The sequence below is a fragment of the Sebastes fasciatus genome, chromosome 11, assembly GCF_043250625.1.
Source record: "Sebastes fasciatus isolate fSebFas1 chromosome 11, fSebFas1.pri, whole genome shotgun sequence".
NCBI classification, from domain to species: Eukaryota; Metazoa; Chordata; class Actinopteri; order Perciformes; family Sebastidae; genus Sebastes; species Sebastes fasciatus.
In genome coordinates this window covers 17,046,857-17,068,499 of record NC_133805.1, presented here as the reverse complement: position 1 = coordinate 17,068,499, position 21,643 = coordinate 17,046,857, and the positions used below count along the sequence as shown (strand labels likewise).

The 21,643-nt window shown below is 41.1% G+C and overlaps 1 protein-coding gene across 1 annotated transcript in view; it reads left to right on the top strand.

Moving 5' to 3' along the window:
- gpc1b (glypican 1b) overlaps positions 1-21,643 on the top strand; it is a 79,826-nt gene that overhangs the window by 46,494 nt on the left and 11,689 nt on the right. The window contains exons 4-5 of the mRNA XM_074651203.1: positions 13,861-14,088; positions 14,809-14,972. Coding sequence (XP_074507304.1) covers positions 13,861-14,088; positions 14,809-14,972 — 392 coding nt within the window. The remainder of the gene's footprint in view (positions 1-13,860; positions 14,089-14,808; positions 14,973-21,643) is intronic.

Here is a 21,643-nt window from a genome sequence, read left to right as displayed (position 1 = left end):
TCTGGTTGTCCGTCCGTCCGTTTGTCCGTCCCATTCTTGTGAACTTGGATTTCTTCAAATTTGGCACAAATGTCCACTTGGTCACGAGGATGAACTGATTCGAATTTGGTGGTCAAAAGGTCACTGCGACCGCACAAAACCTGTTTTTGGCCATAACTCAAGAATGAATACGCTAATTATGACAAAATTTCACACAAATGTCCAATAGGATGAAAATTATGAAGTTCTTCTTCAGCACTTTTGCTGACCCCGAGTTGCCCACTTGGTCCACCATATTAAGCTCATTGGTTTTGCTGATATTGAGCTTCAGGTGATTGTCGTTGCACCATGTGACAAACCTCACAAAAATACACTTAATACCTTTTATTAAATTCATTTAAAATCTTCACTACGTATAGAGTATGGTATGTGTCTGGACAGACATGGATGTAAACTACAACTTGACTGGTTGGCGGAGACGTACAAACACGAGGCGGTAATTCTAGTTCGTCCCTGTTTCTCATGTGCCCTTATCTCACCCCGATGAGCATCAGATGGGGATGGCAGAGCTGACAGAGGGAGGAGAGAAGTATGTGTGTGTTGAGACCTTGAGGTCTGAAAACCATCTGTTGTTGACTGAAGCCGAGAGCTGAGCGATAGACTGGGGTTAATTGGACCATAATACGTTACATTTGCTGCCACATGATCAGCGCAATTTTGGGAGGATCCAGGCATTCTTACAAAAGACATCCTGTTATTATCTGTTGAAAAAGTAAGATGAGTTACTTCTGTTTCAGGCTTTGATAAACAACCATTTATGGTAAAAGCTGGTTAAAAATAGGTGAGGATTAGCTGATTTCTAACCATGTCCAGAGCAGACTTTTTTGTTCATATGACTGAAGGAGAGTACATTGACATTGTGCCATGCTGCCAGTTGCTGCACATCTGGCTGTGTTTAGCAGGGTGTGGGCTAGCTAGCGCCATGTGGCTAAGTGTAGGGTGTTACTGTTCCAGCCCAGGCAGACTAGGCCTTTTTAGGTCCAGGGACTTTGGAAGAAGCCCCAACCAAGCCACAGATTAGAGGACCAACTTGCTCACATACAGCTGGCTCTGGGCCTGTGAGTGTGTATACTGTATATATATGTGAGCATGCAGATGTGTGTTTATATGCATGTGTTTGTAACTTTGTGATTTAGTGTGTGTGTGTGTCACTGTGTGAGTGAGTGAAAATTAGATTGGTCTTTGTATACAGTGTGTGTGCATGTGGTTTGCACTTGGTAGTACTCCCAATTTCTTCACTGCCATTCATACCGAGTGGAGAGGTACAAACTAAATGATATATTGCGTTAAACAAAGACGCAGCGTATAAAGCAGAGAAGGAAGAAAGGGGGTGAAGGAGAGGACAGAGGGGAAATGAGACAGATGGAAGGATAAAACTTAAGACACAGAGAAAAAGGGACATGTCGTCAGAGCAAGGGCGAGGGTAAGAGATAAACAGGTGGAAACGGAGAGTGGTAGCTAGAGAGAGACAGAGAGAAAGGGATAAACATAGATGAAGAGAGATGGGGTTACATATGAAAGTGAGAGGGAAGAGGTCAGAGAGGACACAAAGAGTGATGGCACCACAGGGAGCTCTGTGTTAGATGGCAACCAGGTGTGTTAGACAGACGGAAGCCTTAAACCTGGCAGGTGGTGTTTGGCCTGATGGTGCCATCACTAGCATCTGGATTCACTGTGTGTGTGTGTGTGTGTGTGTTCACTTGTACTGCTGCCACACATAGTGTGATACTTGTTTAGAGTTTATACATAATAACAAGAACAAAAAAAGAGACCATATTAACAAAATTCATACTACAAAACTCGAGGTCCTCTAACTAGGGCTGCGTATTGGCAAGAATCTGGCGTTACGATACGTATCATGATACAGGGGTTGCGATTCAATATATTGCGATATTGTAAGCAAGGCGATATATTGTGATTTTTTTAATCCAATTTTAGGAAAACTGTCATTGTATAAAGAACACACCACCATATGCATAAAATCTCAGTAAAACGTTTTACTTTGTATGCAATCAGAACAGCGGGATCTGTATTTGCATTTATCACAGTCCCTGTAACATCCAAAATCAGCACTACTTTGAGAGGGCAGATACACTGAGAGGGCGTATCTCTTTGCAAATTAAATAAAGTATTGACTGAGATAATCTTTGCATGTAAACGATTAAAAACGACTAAAAATGTTTGCTGTTGTGCTTTAATGCTATTTGATTTTCTCAGTCTTTTGATGTTAAGAGACAATTTAAAGCACATTATAAATGACGTCTTGTTTTAGTTGTGTATATGGCTATGGCAGCGTCATTTCAGAGAACGGCTGAAACTTAAAGTCAATTGGCTGAAACTATTTCGATAATCCATTCAAGTCATTTTTAAATGCAAAAAAAGCCAAATGTCTTGGGGATGTTTCATAGATTAAACGGTTCATTAGGCCTATTTCATAGTCTTTTGTTGTTGTTTTTGACTAGGTGGATGTAGATACAGAGAGTACGGGTCAGAGAAACGTAACTTTTAACTCGGGTCTTGAATCACACAGAGACAACACACACACATTCATGCACTGGCACACAGTATTTATGAGCAGCCAAATGCTTGTTGGCCAGTGTGTTCCAGCCCATTTCAGTTCAAGGCAGATCAGTGGTCATAGAGCTTAATCTGATTTGAAGAGTATTGGCTGGCTGGCTTATGGGTACACTCATTTCTAGATGACCAAGCAGGACTCGCTTATTTATTCATTTAAGTAGAGCTCTGAACATCTCCCAGCTGGACTGTTGAGTAATTCCGTCTCCTCCCAGGGAGATAGACTGAGGGGGAGCGATCCACGAGAATGACATCAAGCACTCTCAGTTGTATCCTATCAGATTTAGGAAACAGGCCCTACACTTGGATCACAGGACAAGTCTGCATCGCCATCAGCCGATAGCAAGAAGCAGCCTGCTGTATTTCTTTTCAGCGAATAGTCTGGCAGCTCATTGGGAGTTTTGATACAGAGAAAACCCTGTACTGTAATCCCAATAAGGACAGCTTTGGTAAATTGTGAAAAGTGAAAACATATATTTTTAGGTCAAAACTGGAATACATTTGAGTATATCACTATATTTCAATGTGTAGTTGACCTGCGATACATTGAAGTCAACGTATGGGATGGACAAAATTTTAGAAACACCTCTTGTATAAGGCAATAACAATTTAACAAAACCACAAACTACAGCTTCCAAAATGACGAAGTCAGTTGAATCAAGACCTTTCTGATGTTATAAAGTGAGACTTATTGCAGGCTGTTGTATATGACTGCATTAAGCCTCGGTTATACTCCCAAACAGACATGGACAGCTGCAGACACCACGGATGCGTAGTACGTCTGTTTATACTGTCCGCTTTTTTGCCTGCCCTTTCCAAACAGTTTCCAGTGATGGCTTCTCAGATGGTTCTGAGTAACAAACCATCTGACGGTTCAGGTTAGTCAAATCAGGCTCCTTAGTTCGAATAGTCCACTATTCGGGGTCACCCCTAAAAAACACCAATGCTTGGATGACATATTCATTTATCACAATGAATGTGGCTTCTTGAAACTTAATGTAAAACAGCTTTGCCGTTGTATTTCCATGCCACTGATCATGCTCGGGGGTGTGGTTTCTAGTTAACAGTACTTTGCTTTGTTGTTTTACTCTTTTATGTGTTTCAATAGTTCTGAATGACAATGGAGTTCTATGGCACAAAAGCATAAACTACTGTATATCAGGCCTTGGCTACACAGACAACTTGATGATTATGGTTAGAGCGTAATTTGGTAGACAGGGTTGGCTATTAATTGTCAGGTTGGTGGTTGTTTGTGTGTTCTTTGGCAGACACTGAACCCCAAAAAGCTCATAATGTATGGGGGGGGGGGGGGAGTGTCTGCCAATCATCATTAAACCGGCCTTATCCTTTGAGTATTGTGGCTTTGTGTGAGAAGAGGGTGAGAAGACACGGAGTGACTGTTCACTCTATACAACAATGGAAGCACTGAAGGCGATGTTTTCGCTCTTCTCCCGACTGGCTTCGGCAAGAGTTTGATTGACAGATGGTTCATACAATCACCTACCAAGTATTTTTTGAAAGTGCCTGCCCTTTTCCAAACAGTTTCCAATGTCTGCTTCTCAATCAGTCAGGTTATACGCATACACCCTCTGATAGGGAAATTTACGTCACACAGACCCTAGCGGACCTTTGCGTACTCACAGACATGGAAAGTACAACTTCATCTTTAGTTTGAGCTAGGTGTACCTAATAAACTGGCAACTGATTGTTTTCAAACAAATATATCCCAATGTTTGTTTCTTTTCACCTCCAAATCACTAAACCCATGCTTACTGAGATTGGACACTGGCGGCACATTCTACAGCTGTGTTGCAATAATCCTACAATTAAGCAACAAACCTGATTCACTCCCACCCCCCCGCTGCCCACCTTCTAATTTCCTGCTTTCAGGGTCACCTCTGATGATGTCATGAGAGACAAGGACATCTGCTCCCATTGTGGTGCTTGATTGGCTCATTTTATCTGCATGCAAATCACGTCGGTGGGGACCTGGAGTACACTGGCCTAATTATGCCAAACACATTACTCACTAGGAGCGATGGCGCCTTGGAAGGATAAAATGAAAGAGGGAGAAAAACAAGACAGGGAGAAAAAGAAAGAGGCATGCAGTGTTAGAAAGGATTGCAAGCAGCGGAAAGTAAGATGAGATAGAGGGGGGGGGGGAAAGCGAACCAAATGATAGTGAGGGTAAGGAACGGCATGGAGTTTGGGAGGAAAACAAGCTAGGGAAAACAGTTGAAAAAGAGAACCAGATGGACAGAAAGAGAAACAGGCATGGGTAAATGGTGCATAATGCCAGCAAGGGAAAGTCAGAGGAGAGAAAGTGGAATAAAGGCTTCCACAGAGAGCCTGTTGATAAACGACATGCATTATGTGATGTGTCGGCTTGTTTAATATAAGGGACCTTTTAATAGCATCTAAATGCTGGCTAAGGGGCTTGCGGTGCTCCTGGGGCGCAGTATGTGTGTGATAAGTGCTGTTATTGATGGAGAGTCAGACTGACACATAAACAGTGTAATGGCTCCCATATCATCGTTTGTGCTTTCAGTGCGCCCAGGACAGCAGTGTTTGTTTGTGCCTGTTGTGTTTATTTTTTTCATTGTCCTTGCACAGGTGGGGGACTAACAAAGGGAAGAGCTGAGGATCCTGGGTACTAGTGGGTGAGGGTTGGTTCTGCTAGAGATCACAAAACCATCTGGTGCCTGCTGAAGAGACAATGGGTGGGATGCAGAGTACAGACTAGCCTTGCTCTGCCTGGAATATTACAGCTCTGCCAGTCTCTCTTTCTTTCTTCCTCTTTAAGATCAAGTTACCTCAAACATAGAAGATATGTGTTCGGTCCTGTTTAGCTGTTTGCCTGGCTGTTTTTTCAGTTAAAATAAGGAGGAAGATAGGTTAACAAGTTTAAGTTCATTAATTTAGCATTTTTCTTGGAAATTAATTTTGCCATTTATAAAACACTGCATTTTGGATGATAATTTCTTGACCAGGAGAGGAACTATAAGTAAAGACTATCTATAAGAAGTGGATGTAGTCACTGTGACGTCACCCTTTTTTTTTTGGCTGTCGCCATCTTGTTGTTTTGCAACCAGAAGTGACACAAGAGGGTGGAGCTAAGTACAACTGAACGCTGAATAGACCGAAAAGGTTCTAATTAACTTTCATGAACTGAAAACACACTGTGAAAGGGTTAAAGTTGTAAGACAAAACGCGGACAACTCCCAGTCAATGACCTGTCAATCACAAGGTCGCCACGCCCTAAAACATACCCTGCTTTATGGTCTATTTGACTCTAAATGGGACCATCATTTACTAAATGAACATCATGCTGTATTGAAGAAGACTTGAAACTAGCGATTGAGACCATAAACTCATGTTTACAATGTTTACTGAGGTAATAAATCAAGTGAGAAGTAGGATCATTTTCTCATAGACTTCTATACAATCAGACTTGTTTTTACAACCAGAGGAGTCGCCCCCTGCTGGCTGTTAGAAAGAATGCAAGTTTAAGGCACTTTTTCAAAACCAGAGGTTGCCTACTGTGTAGAAGTAGGATTCCTTGCTTGAAGACAAGTCTATATATATAGGCCAATTCTGCAATCGTAATTTTTTTGCCAAAATGTTGTTACATATTTTATGCATGGCCAAATGCCTCTTAAATTCACTATGTACTTTTCACTTTTAACTTTTGTGGTGTTGTTAACCTTTAAGTGCAGGTGACAGTCTGAGAAAACCTGAAAAAATGTGATGGCATTTATCTTACAGGTGGCAACATGATAAAGTTAAACGGCTGTAACTCAGTATTCCTGAGTCAGAGTCACATGAATGTTGCACAATTCATTCTTGTACAAACGCCCAATATTCCCAGACAGGGTTTGGATATTTCCCAGAAGTCATGGCAGCCACCAGCCAATCAACATGATTGTGTGTTTTGATGCAGATCAGATCCAGATGCAGCTTAACATGTTCCATCATTAAAATAACAAATTCCGAGCCGTGCACAGGCTTGGCCGAGGTACTGCGTGTGCTCTCGGAGTACTTTCTAGTTTTATTTTCTAATGCACCAATGACACCTGATGTTCTCTCTTCCTCTCCTCTTGGCATATGCCTCATCTTTTGCTCTCTGTCTCTCTGTCTCTCTCCTCCCTGCCAAAGAACTATCCAGCTAATATGATCATTCAGCACTTGCCAAATGGACAAATAGAATTAAAGCTGTCAGATATGAAAGAGATATGCAATTGCTGCTTTTGCAGCCCTGTTTTCTTGTCTAACTCCCTCTCATTCTTTCACTCATATGGCTTTTCTATCCAATCCTCCCATGTCAATGTCTTTCGCACTGCCAAAACTCAGCTGATCTGTCATGTTTCTCAGCTAGTTTTCTATTTATGGCCATTAACTGTATGCGAGTAAGTGAATCTGCAGTATGCTTAAGCATTCATGTCACCATCAATATACAATATACTATATACAAGTATTTACTTTATTTTTTCTTCCATTTCAATGTGTGTGTTGTGTCATTCTCCTGCAAAAAAAACCTTCTATTTCGAAAATTGAGCTTTTCCCAGAATTTTGGATTGCATATTTTACTAACTTTTTGCAGTCCTCCAGCATGGTCCTGAGTGCTTTGAAACATTTCCTGCACGTGCAAGATTATGTTAACTGCCAATTGGAGGAAACAAACTCCAAAATGAGTTTTCACATGAGAACAGAGAGTCGGGCGAGAACAGACAAGTCGTTAAAGATTCTGTGATTTCTTGTCAGCCTGTGATTATTTAATCACCAACCTGCTTTATATCAGCTGGTGTTAGTTACAACTTTATTAGACAGTGGCAAATGTTGCCAAACCCGCTAAGCCTTCTGTATGGGAACATTGGATCTGGATTATCCAGGAATGAGTAGCACAAGCCTCGGTCAGTTAATACCTCTGTGTGAGAAAGTATCTCGGGATCAGTCCGAGCCAAAAGGAGAGAATGATTGGCAGCTGAAGGAACATCAACGGTACCTCTGTGTTACACTGAATCTCTTGTCAATAACACAACTTGACACAGGAGACAGAGTGAGGAGGGGGAGGACTGAAGATAGAGAGACACCAGAGAGACAGAGGGCACATGGAGGTAGAGGCTACTTGTCTGCTTTAAAGCGCTGTATTGATTGATATAGGAGAGTGTAAAAGAGGGGTGAGAGTAATTTGATGGTATATAAGGGTTTGTGTGTACACCTTAATGTGTGTGTTTAATCAGGTGGAGAAGCAGTGGGATAAGTGAACGTAGGAACAGAGTTAAAATAAGCCTCTGACATGTCAAGGTGGCCTGGATGTGAAGCTCACAGTGATTACAAATGAAATCATTAACTCCCCTCTCACCGCAGGAAGAAAGTCATTAAGACGCACATGCTTGACTTAGCTTATTCTAAGTGTATGAGTTGGAGAGACGAGAACGGCAGAATGTGATGGAGGTAGAGGAGGGTGGCGAGAGAGATTTTCCTAATCTACTGTCACATTAAAGAAAAGAAATGCTGTTAATTATGAGAGCATGCAGTCATTCAATGTGGTTGGTCTCTGCAATACAGCAAATGGTTGAATCATGATATCAAAAAGGATATTCTCCAATATTGATATACAACACAATATTGCAAATCAGGTGCAAAAAATGCATATAAAACACTCTGAACTGATGTTCAAAACAAAGAACTATGTTCCTCTATTATGCATTACATCAGACCAAACCAAAGAACGATTATTGGCAAGAAGTGAAAGTCAATTGTTCGTTCCATTGCAACATCAGCGCCCAGCAGCAAAGCTACGCTTCCGACATTTTAGACTGAAAGCGACTACCGGACACGGGTAAAACTAAATCATTTCTATTCTATTGTCATATTCTACCAAAATTGCCTGTGTTGAACATTAAAATAATATAAATATAATAAGCGTTTTTAGTCCAAAATCTATATTCTTTGACCAAACTCAGCTCATTTTGCTGATTTTTAAACACAGCTTGCTTTAAGTTATTAATTTTGACAAAGGCAATTTCTGGAAGGATGTTATGATAAGATAATAGATTCACCACATGAGTCCACTTGATAATTGATACACAACAATAGTAAATCAAAGCCCAGTCCTACTCTGTTGACTATTAAAAATACAATCAGTCTGGTGCTGTGTGGTTATTGACACAGAAGTAGTCATATGTTAAAAAAAATGTATATATATATTTTTACTGTATATAAATGATGGGCTATATACTGTAAATACTAAATTTAAAAAAAATTTGCACACTGTCTTGTTTACTGCTGGTATATTTATTAATACTATTTGTTCATTAATTTACGCTGTGTCGCTGTGTTCCACCTTAATCAGGTATAACTACATATAAGGGCTGCTCCTTCTTAGTCGATTAGTCGAATAATCAGTTGTTTTGGTCTTAGTCGATGAGTCATTTTCATGCTTTTTTCATGCTGAATGACTTATTTCCAAGAAACCTATGAGCACATCTCTGGTAAACACAAGATTTAAAGTGGTGCTTTTGTGTGATTCTTTGTGGAGAAATTCAGTTTTACAGATCTGTTGATTAAATCAACTAATGGATTAGTCAACAAAATCGTATGAGTGTTAGTCGACAGCCCTAATATATACTATAAAAAAAATAGACTTGACTTTTCAGTTAATAATAATTAAAGTTTATGTACCATGTTATTTTTAATCAAATATTTGGATCAAACAACATTCAATAACCTGATGTAATTCTAAATGACTGAGATTTACCAAACTGACATCACTTATATAAAGGTTTATATATCATTTTAAATGTATACATTGAGGAGTAATAAAGTGTCCTCCTGACACTGAAAATGCGTAAAAACACACCCGATGTGCTGGGATATAAGCAATTAGGTGCCCTCTCCCATCGCTCCTTCCCTGGAGAGCAGACGCCTGGGGAGAAGAGGTGGAGGTTGGGCTTTATGGGAAGAGAGAAGATTGAGGGAGAGCGTAGAAGGAAGGAGGGGTGAGCTTGTATCTCCCTGTATCATAGAGACGCAAACAGCTGAAGAATGAAAAAGGTCATCTCCACACACAAAAAGCACATGCGCACACACATTCACAGGGGGCTTTGTGTCATACTAATGATGATCATTATTCACTTGAGCCGAAGGGCAGAGGAGAACTGGACAGCGTGATGCCATTTACCAAGATCTGCCCTCCACATGTGGGGATCCCAAAGCACTTCAAACATGCCCCAACCACACACAAAGATAGCAAACAGAAATGTGGATAATTCATTTTAATGGAGAAAAAAAACTTCACTCCATCACCTGGATGAAAACATTTCTGCTGAAACTCATTTTCGTTTGCCAGACTTAAGGCATTTTTACAGTCTGGCTGACAGTACACAGCAGGAATGAATTCTAATGGGGATTAAAGGCAAAGCTGCACCAGTCACAGCAGTTCCCCGTCTGTCTGTCTATCTGACTGACTGCCACTGTGTACCCTCTATAGTGTGTGTGTGTGTGTGTGTTTGTGTGATCCTCATACGTCCGTGTGTACACATGGATGTGCTGTCACTTTGAAGTTGGTTTCTCTGTGTGTGTGTGTGTGTGCTTTTCTGCTGACTCCTGGAAGTATGTTTTTTGTGTGTTGGCGACGTGCACAAATGCGCGTGTTTAGATGCAGCTCTGCTGGCACTTTGAGGCTGTGCCCAGAGCTGTGTTTGAGTGACAGGAGGTCAGGGAGCAGGGGAATGATCTGCCATCCACCTAGGAAGTCTGACTACCAAACAAACAGTAGACATAATGGCTGCTTCGCGTCAGAAGCATTTATCTCACCGAGCATTATAATCTAAGAAATGATGACGTCCCACACAAAGACATAGGCTGCACACCATCTATTAAGTTGCCATTTGCTCTGCATTCTGAGGTTTATACGGTAGCTATAATGAGGAGCTTACTGGAGGTTTTCTCTATCTTGTTGAAAGCATTTGCATCAGCCTTTTCTGCCTTTAGAAAATGGACTTCGGAGGTTCTCTCTTCTGCTTTCCCACACTTATTAATATCTTGACGTCTTACAGTAGGTCTTACAACCAAACAGTTATTTGGATTGTTTCTTTGAGTGTTTTAAAATAGAATTTACACATTTAGTAACATCTGCCACATATTAAAATCCAATTTTAAATAAGTGACAGTGATGAGTGGGCCTATACATGTAGGAGGGAAGTGGAAGATCTAACCAGCCATGATAACAACCTCTCTCTAAATGTCAATATGACAAAAGAAATCATTGTTGACTTCAGGAAGTTTTGACATAATCACACTCCTATTTTCATCAGTGAGTCATCTGTTTACATTTTTTGGCATACACATCTCAGACACCTTCACATGGTCTCTTAACACCAACTCCATCCTCAAGAAAACACAAGAGAGAGAGAAGTTTGGTAAGAGCACCAAAACACTAGTGAACTTCTATATCGCTGTACCATTGAAAGAGTTCTGACAGGCTGTATTACTGACTGCTCAGGACTGCAGACTGCTAAAAAAGACTGTAAAGACAGCAGGAAAAAACATTTACACCACTCGCTGTAAAAGGAAAAGCCCAAAGCATCATTAAGGACACCAGCCACCCCAATCATGCTCTTATCTCGCTCTTTCTCTATAGAAAACATTACCGGAGCATCAAATCACACACCACCGGTCTCAGTAACGGCTTCTTTCCTCAGGCAGTCAGGTTGCTGAACATTTGACTCATCCATACGCACCACACTTGTAATGTATCACCGTGTAGTATATTGTGTGTAATGTTCTTGTTGTTGTCTGGGGATGTGTGCCCCTTGTGCAAGGCAGAGAGTGTCAAAGAACACAAGCATTTCATTGCATCTCATACACATGACAATAAACTTCAACTTGAAATTTTAAATATGGAACATTTTATTTGCCTATATCACACCAGTGAAGAAGAGCAGGTCAAAACAAAGTTGGATAAAACTTGAAGAGTGTCCCTTGACATTTCCAAGATGACTTAGGTCCATTTTTTCAAATATACTGTAAGCCTTTAGAAACACTCACTAAGCACGGAAGGACCATTGAATGCAGCTATAGCAAGAATATGAAATGACCGTATGTCTCAGAGTGATCGTCTGCACATTTCTGCTAACATTGAGTGCTAAATAAGTCTTTTCAAATCAACGGCTCTTTTTAGACCTTTTTAGCCTGGAGTCTGTGAAAATGACAGAAGAAAGCAGCAAATAACAGCAGCGGTGAAGCAGGCCGGCTGGTGTTTATTAATGAGTGGGAAAGCAGAACAGAGATACAGTATCCAACAAGGCCAGTGCTTAGATAATGCCACGCAGATGGGTCAGGATGAGCTTAGCATATTAAAATGTTATGTAACTCCAAGTGCTGTGGTTGTCTTCAGGCCCTGCGCATGTGGGTGTTGGACTTTTGCTACCGGATAACTTGGCTTGTTTTTTCCATATGTTGTCGTCAGGGAAACTGTTAGAGGGCAGGGTGTGTTTGTATTTTGCTTAAATAGGCTGTGTGGAACAAGTAAGATAATAGTTTTGAATTTTCAATTAGTTTTTATTTTTATTTTAGTTTTGACTTTTCGATTCCATTTTAGTTAGTTTTCCAGAGTGTGTTTGCTAGTTTTAGTTTCATTTCAGTTTTTCAGAAGGATTTAGTTTTAGTTTTTATATGTGTAGTTTTAGTTTTACAATAGTTTTTGTTAGAGTAAGCTATAATGTCTCAGAATGTACAGTATGTAGTTACATATACATACAGGAATGTTTAATCTTCACGCTAAGTGAAGCGATTGCGTTTGTTTCTGCGGTTTGATTGATGGAAATTCATGCTTTCTCCCCTTTTTCTGTAGTGCTATATTATTGCTTAAAAAACTAAAACTGAAATTAATTATTGTTCATATCCATTTTGATTTTTATTTGATTTTTACCAACTCAATTTAGTTTCAGTTTAGCTTTAGTTTACCTTAAACGATATAGTTTTTATTTAGTTTCTGTTTAATAAAAATATTTTCCACTGCTTATTTTCCATTTAGTTTCATTTTTAGTTTGCTATAATAACCCTGGTGTTGTGGTGGAAGTTTGTATATGTTATGATGTTTTTAAAAACAGCTTCGTTAGGGGAATAACTCCAGGCTGCGTGTCCCCTGTGGAGGCCACAACCTCCCCTCCTTTTTTTCTCATCTCCTCCTGATCTGGGGTGGTGGCAGGCAGAGATAAGACACCTTCAAAGTAAACACTGCCAGACTACAGCTTCCCATCTCCCTGCCGCACAAACACACGTGTATACACACACACACACACACACACACACGCAGTCAGACAAACAGATAAACACACACACACATGCACCAGGTTTGAACCCATTGTGTACGTGGAGATGCAGAGCAAATGTTGGCCCTGAATGGATGGATGGTTCGGGGACGCTGTTGTTGTTGTGCTGCCATACACCTGGCAGAACAGGAGCCTCATTTATAAACATTGTTTGCACACAAGACGGATGTAAAAATGTTTATGCCACTGGCCAGAGAAAAGCTGGGATTCACGAAAACAAACTGGATATGTGAATGTATATGCACCCTGATGGAAACTCACCCATGAACAGTTTCTTAAGCTGAAAGTTTTTGTAGACTCTGTGTTGTTTTTTAGTAGTTAATAGTGGAGTTGTATCTGATTGCATTATAAATAGAGACGTGTGTAATATCCTGTACCTCTTAATGAACATTAGTGTTTGGATTTGCAGTCTGCTGCCCTGTTTCCGTTTGCTCTGTTTTGTTTGTTTTCGTCTCAGTCAGACTTTAATATTCTTCTACTTTTCCCCCCCCAATACTGTCAGTCTGCGTTCCTGTCTGTCTGTCTGTCTGCCTGGCCTCGTCTATACCCTATATCTGTAAATCCTCACTCGGAGCAGTATATACTGCACCCTGGAGCGCTTGTCAATTCTCTGACATCCCCTAGAGGTACAGCCTCACATACTCCGGCTTTAGGTTCACTGACAGTATGAGGCAAGTGTTGGTATGCAGCACAACGCAGAAATAGAATAAGAGGGGAATTGTGTGTTTTTGCTGTAATAGTTATCTGGGAATATTACAAGCAGCTTTATGGCTCTGAGAGGCTAACGCATATTAGCAGCACACACTACATGTACGGTGGGTGACAACGATAATGTGAGGATATGGATGTGGTGGCTGACACTGTAAATCTGACTTAATATGAGTTTTAAACTTTCTGTATCTGTTTTTAGGTTATTTCCTGGAGTTGCTGAACCGCTCTGCGATCAACCTACAGGAGACTTTCACTTCAACTTGGGGCTCCGTGTACTCCCAGAATTCCCAGGTCTTCTCTGACCTGTACACGGATTTGAGGCACTACTACCGAGGCTCCAATGTCAACCTGGAAGAGGTGCTCAACGAGTTCTGGGCCCGGCTGCTGGAGAAGCTCTTCTACCAGGCAAACAAGCAATATTTCATAGGTACGTCTTTTTCGTAGAATGCCAAATAATAGCCAAGAGCTAACTCGTGGGTTAATGGTGCATTACGAACACAGGTTTATTGTCAGAAACAAACGTAGTCCGTGACGAAATATGTTTCATCGAAACATAATTCACTAGAGCTGCAACAATTAATCGATTAATTGTCAACTATTAAATTAATCCCCAACTATTTTGATGATTGATTAATCTGTTTTAGTAATTTTTTAAGAAAAAAGAAGTCAAAATTCTCTGATTCCAGCTTCTTAAATTTGAATATTTTCTGGTTTCTTTACTCCTCTGTGACAGTAAACTGAACATCTTTGAGTTGTGGACAAAACAAGACATTTGAGGACGTCATCTTGGGCTTGGGGAAACACTGATCGACATTTTTTCACTATTTCACCATTAACATTTCATAGACCAAACAACAAATCAGTTAATGATGAAAATAATCTACACATTAACCGACAAGGAAAATAAGTTGCTGCCCTATAGTTCACAATGCAGTTTCCTTGTATGGGAACGTAATTTTTAGGAGACAGGGCTAGTATATAAGATAAAGAGCAGAAAATATGGCATGGCTTTGACACTGTCAATGATAATGTCCTAATTATTTACCTTGTAAAGATTTTGAGTTGACTTTATATTATATTTAAACCTATCTTTAGATGCATTCTCTGCTTGGATAAAGATTTGAATCAATGTGTATGCTGATTGCAGGTGAGGACTACTTGGAGTGTGTGTCTAAGCAGATAGAGACACTACGACCCTTCGGCGACACACCCCGTCTGATGAAGATGATGGTCACGCGCACATTTGTGGCAGCACGTTCCTTCGTTCAGGGCCTGATTGTCAGTGGGGAGGTGGTGCGCAAGGTGTCCCAGGTAAAACCTCTCTTCCCACCCCCGCAACTCTTTTCTCTCCCATTTTCTTCCCTTTTCATTTAGAATAACATCCCCTCTGTCCAATAACTGTGATTAGTCTCTTACCCTTAGAATTATAGTCCCATTATCCTACTTCCCATGCTGGTTAGTATTATTATTTTTTTTTTATGGAAGCGATTGATTGCCTCACATACCTTTTTACTGGTGTCTAATCTGCCGCAGAGCTCTCTGCTCCCACTACATGTTCATTGGTATTCACCTCTCCTTGGTGAACACCATTCCCCCTTCTTTATGTGAACACCCAAACACACACACAGACATACACACACAGGCCGGTTTTTACCAGTACGTGCGCATAGTATAAAGCAGTGGCAGATCAATGTTGGTGGAAACGAGAGGCTCCATAAAGTATGGCCCCCGGCTCAGACAATCAGCCCCTGCAACAACAGTTAATGTCAGCTCCACGCTGAAAAATGTCTCCCCAGGCCGCGGGGAGGGTTAATATCTCCCAAGAGAAATGGTCCCCTCTGTGTATAAGACAAGAGTAAGGTTAAGATCAGAGCAAGACTGAGAAATCATTTCAGCTCCTGAAAGGGAGGTGGCCAGTATTGATGCAGCGGTGAGAAATATCTCCCGTCAGACACTGGGCAAGGAGGGTGTTGAGAGCAGTGGCCCCATGAGAAATATATGCATCCTTTGAGAAAACAGATGCTGCGCCAGAGATGAATATTACAGTACAATTCTTTCTTTGAAGAAATATTACAAGGTCAGGCTGTGTGTGTAAAAGCACGAAAAAGACAAAGAGCAAGAGGAACAAAAAAAAAAACATGACAAAATAGGTCGTGGTGCTACTACATGAGTGCAAGGCCACACATTTGGAGGCATGTCAAAAAGAGAATCTATATGATCCTTCTCCCTGTCACTCTGATATATGTGTTCTGGCTAGCACTGTGGGTGGCACATACTGTACTGTTAGACAACTTGGCCTCGCATATCTCTCTCTCTCTCTGCCTCTCTTTGGCCCAGAAAATAGGTACAACGTCTCCCACCTACACAAAGGGACCTGAGGATGTCTCAATTAAGCGCCTGCACGCTGCAAAGCCGAGCACATCCACAGCCACAGGGGAGTAAAGTCAGGAATAACAACCCAGTCGCCAGAAAACATTTTTTGGCATTGTATGTTTCTGCAAACCACGGGATATGTTTCTGAACCAAAAATATGTTTCATATCAGCCTCATGTTACGCTTGTGGTTAACGTTGTGAAATGATTGGTTAGGTTTAGGCAACAAAACTACTTGGTTGAGGTTAGAAAAAACTAGGGATGCACTGATCTGACTTTTTCACACCTGGGCTTTGGTTATCGGCTGATACCGAGTACCGATCCGATACCAGTGTATACTTAATAAACTGTATGCCTCACTATGTAGAAATGGCTGGGATCATTCTTTTATGTGTAAGGCAACATCAGGCTTGACTTAAACATCGCTTTCCTAACTTTGTAAAACAAAACGTAACAAGTAAATACATAGATATACATTTACTGAACTGTTCATTATTATTAAAATAATAAATTGTACTCCAGCAACTTGATAAAAAAATCGTCAAATCGACACACCCCGTGTGATGAAGATGATGGTCACGCGCACATTTGTGGCAGCACGTTCCTTCGTTCAGGGCCTGGTGGTCAGTGGGGAGGTGGTGCGCAAGGTGTCCCAGGTAAAACCTCTCTTCCCACCCCGCAACTCTTTCCTCTCCCATTTTCTTCCCTTTTCATTTAGAATAACATCCCCTCTGTCCAATAACTGTGATTAGTCTCTTACCCTTAGAATTATAATCCCATTATCCTACTTCCCATGCTGGTTAGTATTATTATTTTTTTTATGGAAGCGATTGATTGCCTCACATACCTTTTTACTGGTGTCTAATCTGCCGCAGAGCTCTCTGCTCCCACTACATGTTCATTGGTATTCACCTCTCCTTGGTGAACACCATTCCCCCTTCTTTAAAAAAAAAAAAAAATTGTACTCCAGCAACTTCATAAAAAAATCGTCAAAATTAACAGATTTACTATTCAAGTGTAAACCGTTTTTAATGCAGCAACAAACTTAAACAGGAATTCAAATGCCAGTATATAATGTAAATAGTATATAAACATAGAATTGAATGAACAGATCTTCCCGATTGTCACCGATACCCGATCCAGCTATTTGAGTCAGTATCGGCCCGATATCTGATCCGGTATCGGTGCATCCCTATAAAAAAACATCATGGTTTGTGTTGAAATAATAACATGTAAATAGGCGCGTAGCAACGTCACATAACAACTGTAACTAGCGTTAATTAAATAACAACCACCCTTAGCGGACTTTCTTATGCAACATTATGTAACAAGCGTAAAATCAGCGTCTACTTTTGGTTTCACACGGGACATGAACTGCGGTCTCCTGGGTGAAAGTCCTGTGTTTGTTTGACCCGTCCACCACAAGTGGACTTTCTTGCTTGTTATACTTGTTACTATGCCAAGTCATTTGCTGTACTACGTCAATTGCTCTGACTGAATGCAAAAACGTCAACATTCAGTGTATCCGTGGTTTGCAGAAACGTACATTTTTTTCCTGTTGACTGGACTGGGAATAGGTAGCTAGTGAGTAACAAGACACCGACGGTGACAAATAAATGTGCCCTGACCTGGAATCAGTTAAGGGAATCGTGCAACTAGTCTAACGGAGCTAGACACAGTTACTACTGTGCTTGGACACAAGCAAGCAAACAGGGGAGTAAGGATCAGAATTTGCATGGGCAGCACACCGTGTTGAAATTGCTGTTGATAATTTGTTTCACATGGGTGTTCCCCTGGACCAGCCAGAGTCGCTTATGATCCCTGCAGAGCTCTAAACTGATAAGCATTTCTCTTAGACAAACATTGATATACACACTGAAGTATACGTGCACACAAGTGCTTAATGATACGGAAACACACACCTCATCATGCCATCATTCAGCTCCAACAGTGATGCCCATTTCCCCTGTGTGGCGACTTCTTAATCCACATTTCCTGACTGATGCCATTTTGTTGGTGCTGAAGGACACTGAGCGATGTGTTCATTAAACAAGGCTGGCTGGGGAAAACGTGTTCATAATTAGCACAGCTTTTTACAAAATTACAAAATGTCACCCCAGCGCTAATACCAGGGCACTGGAGCCGCCGCCACTCTGAATAAGGTCACGGACTGCCTTGTGCCCTATTTGCACACACTCATCAAACATCTCAAGAGGGAAGGCAAGAGCACATTGTATCGAGAGAATAGTCACTATGGACACAGTTGCTCAGTCTCTGTTATTGGGAATTACCAAATTGAACTGTGCAAGAAGACAGAATGGCTAATTTTCCTTTGAGTCGTCCAAGTCAAGGCCTGTTTGGTACAGTTTGACTGAAAGAAGTACAGACTTCAACCAACTGTTCAGTTTCAAATTCACAATTTGTGTGTCAGTCTGCATTGCTGTCTTCAACCCAGCACATAATCAGCACTGTTCTGTACTTATGCAGATTGGAACTGCACTGTGCTGTGATGGGAACAAATGAGACAGTGAGAAACAGCGTGAGAGGGAAAGAAAAAAAAGACTGTGACAAACTCCAGTATCCTCTCTTGTCACTGTCGTACCGCTCATACTCAGTAAATCGCACTTAAACATTTCAGTTGCTATTTCCCAGAGCTGTGCCCTGCGCTGTCCTCTGTCTCCTTTTAGTGTGAATAGCTTGGTATACTAATTTGGATCTTAGCTTTCCCCTCCTTTTCCCTGTAATTCTATCTTCGATTGATTGGGCCCTAATGAGACAACCGCTCCTATTTATAGCTACGTATCGCCACTTAAAGGGCCCAGTGACTGAAGATGTTTACCACACACTGCTCAGGGAGGTATTACACGGCTCGAGTGTAAAGCTGCAGAGAATAAAATTATCTCTGTGTATGTGGGTGCTTCAAATGTCTTCCAAGGAAATGTTTATGTTTGCTACCAACTTAGAAGAAACATAACATGAATCCCTGCTATGTTTGAGTTGGATTAGCCATGAAAAGTAGGAACTATAATGAAAGGTGGTGAAAGAGTATCTGAAGGGAGGCTGGGAAGACAGCAAAGTTGAATAATTTGAGACTTTTTTTTGTCTCAACAGTAAGAATCAGTCGTTCTTTCTGGTACAGTATTAATTCCTCCCTTGCTTCGCTCCGAGCTGCACCAGTTGCTGTGTCCTCAACTTTTTCTGGACTGGTTTTATTCCCTCGGGTAGGGGAGTGGAGGAAGTAGGCCACGCGCCACATGGCTCACTGTGGAGGCAAGGAGTCTGGATTGTCTCGCTCTATAACACAAGGGGGAGAGGTCGCTCATATAGCCTTAGTAATTACACAGGGAAGACAAGCAGAGAAGGGGAGAGAGAGAGAGAGAAGAGTCTCGGGGCTCGATTGCCACGAGCAAAATAGAAGGTACTGACAGGTGCGGGGAGCACGTTGTGAAGGTGACGGGCAAGGCCATGTAAGGGTACGGGTGTTTAAAATGTAACTCAGTCATGTCAAAGAGCTACACGTGCAAACATCAAAGAGAGTATTTCAAACCAAAAACTTTTGATATCGCTTGATAGGCCAGTGTGGAGATGATTTGAATGAGTCTGTGCATGCATATACTGTATGTTTGTGTGTGTGAAGGTGCCTCTATAAGTGTTGAGGCAGTTATTTGAGCAATTGCTCAGCTGATCGTCAGAAAATGTATCAGTAACAGGATAGGATTTGGCAGCATCTAGTGGTGTGGTTGCAGATTGCAACCAACTGAGTACCCCTTCGCTCACTCCTCCCTTTCCAAGACTGCGGTAACGTGAGCCGGCGAGTGCAAAACCATGGTAACGCGCCTTTCTAATGCTCAGAGGCCATCCTTACCATGATAACACTACTTTAGGAAGTCAGGCGGCGGCTGGCGATACCACGGTTTTGCACTCAGCAGCTTGCAGTTTCACAAGTGTGTCTGAGAACTACGGTGGCCTTCAGGTAACGTAAAAAAACATGAAAGTCTCTCTCTAGAGCAAGTGTTTGGTTTGTCCATTCGGGGCTACTGTAGAAACATGGCGGAGCAACATGGTGGACTCTGTAAAGAGGACCGGCTCCCTATGTAGATATGAAGGGCCCATTCTAAGATAACGAAAACACAACGATTCTTAGTTTAGGAACATTATATTCCATTTCTGCTAATAGATTTTATGAACACGCTGTTCCTTTAAGGAATTTATCAAGCAACATTTCTAAACTGCATGTTTTGGTAATTTGCTTGATAAATTCATGTCAGTTACTTAAATATGAAGATTTGGTCTCTGTATATTTGTTGAACCATTTGAGGACGCCTCCTAGTACTCTGGGCAATTGAGATGGGCATTTTAATCATGTTTTTTCTCAGTTTATCAGAAAGATAATCAAACGATTCATCGATAATGAAAGCAATCCTCAGTTACAGCCTTACTGTACAGGGTCTATGAGTCTTATTACTGTTTCTAATTTGACAGCCCCTCCTTCACAGCGCCTGGTGCGCCGCCGCTCCAAGGTTACCGAGGAAGTTGTCTACATCAACCTCCAATTAGCACCACGGAGGAGTTACACACTGTGTCGTGTCTGTTGTGCCCGGCCTGGGATTCCCAGCATTAATACTGTATGGATGATGTAACAGAAACAAGATTAATGACTGTCTGTCCTTAATAAGCATTTCATTAACATCACCCTGGCTTTTTTTTACTCCCCTGCCAACGCCCTTGGTGAAGCTTTTTAAACATCCCCCTATCGCTCTCTCGTTTTCAGTCTTTTTCTCCACTCATCCCTGCACACTCCCTTCCCTCACTCTTCTCTCTCAGCGAAGAGGCATTCGTCTGACTCATCCCTGGCTAATGAGTGGTAGGGTAAGGAGGGGAGGAAAGGAGGGCAGGAGTGAGGATCTGACTCATGTCTCATATGACTTGAGATTAAGCCTGGGAATGTGGTGTGTGGTTATTGCTTTTCACTTTATACTGTCCTCCTTGCACAACTGGTAATAATTACCTAATTCAGATCTCTTTTATACATCAGAGATGCAATTTACTAATTTAGGCTTATTATATTTGTTTTTTCTAATGTGGTTTAAGATTTAATTTAGAGTTGAAACAGTGTCAAAATAAATTGCTTTTGCCTTATGTAGATCAAATATGATTAGATTAAATCTTGTGGGGAAATTGGGTTGATACAGCCATAAATAGTCATTGAATACAGCCAAGAAAAAAAGACTGAAAACAGACCACAATGAAGGTTGTTTGAAACTTTACAACCAATTTTTCAACACTAGAACTGATGAAATAATGTATTTAAAGTTGAGAGAAAGTGTGGATCACAAAATAAAATCTGGAAAGAACTATAAACTGTATACAATACTAAGATGCACACAATAAATTACACCATGACGTACAAGTGCTGCAGATGAGCTGCCTCTGTTAGTGTTGATTATATCTTACTCTCCGTGATCTGAGAATGATAATTTTTCTTATGCTGAGCAGAGATCTTTACTAAACTACTAACAGGTCTGCTGAGAGTTCAAAGCAGTGTTGTAGTCAAGACCACCTTAACTGAGACCAAGTCATGACCAAGACCAGAGTGTATTGAGAACGAGA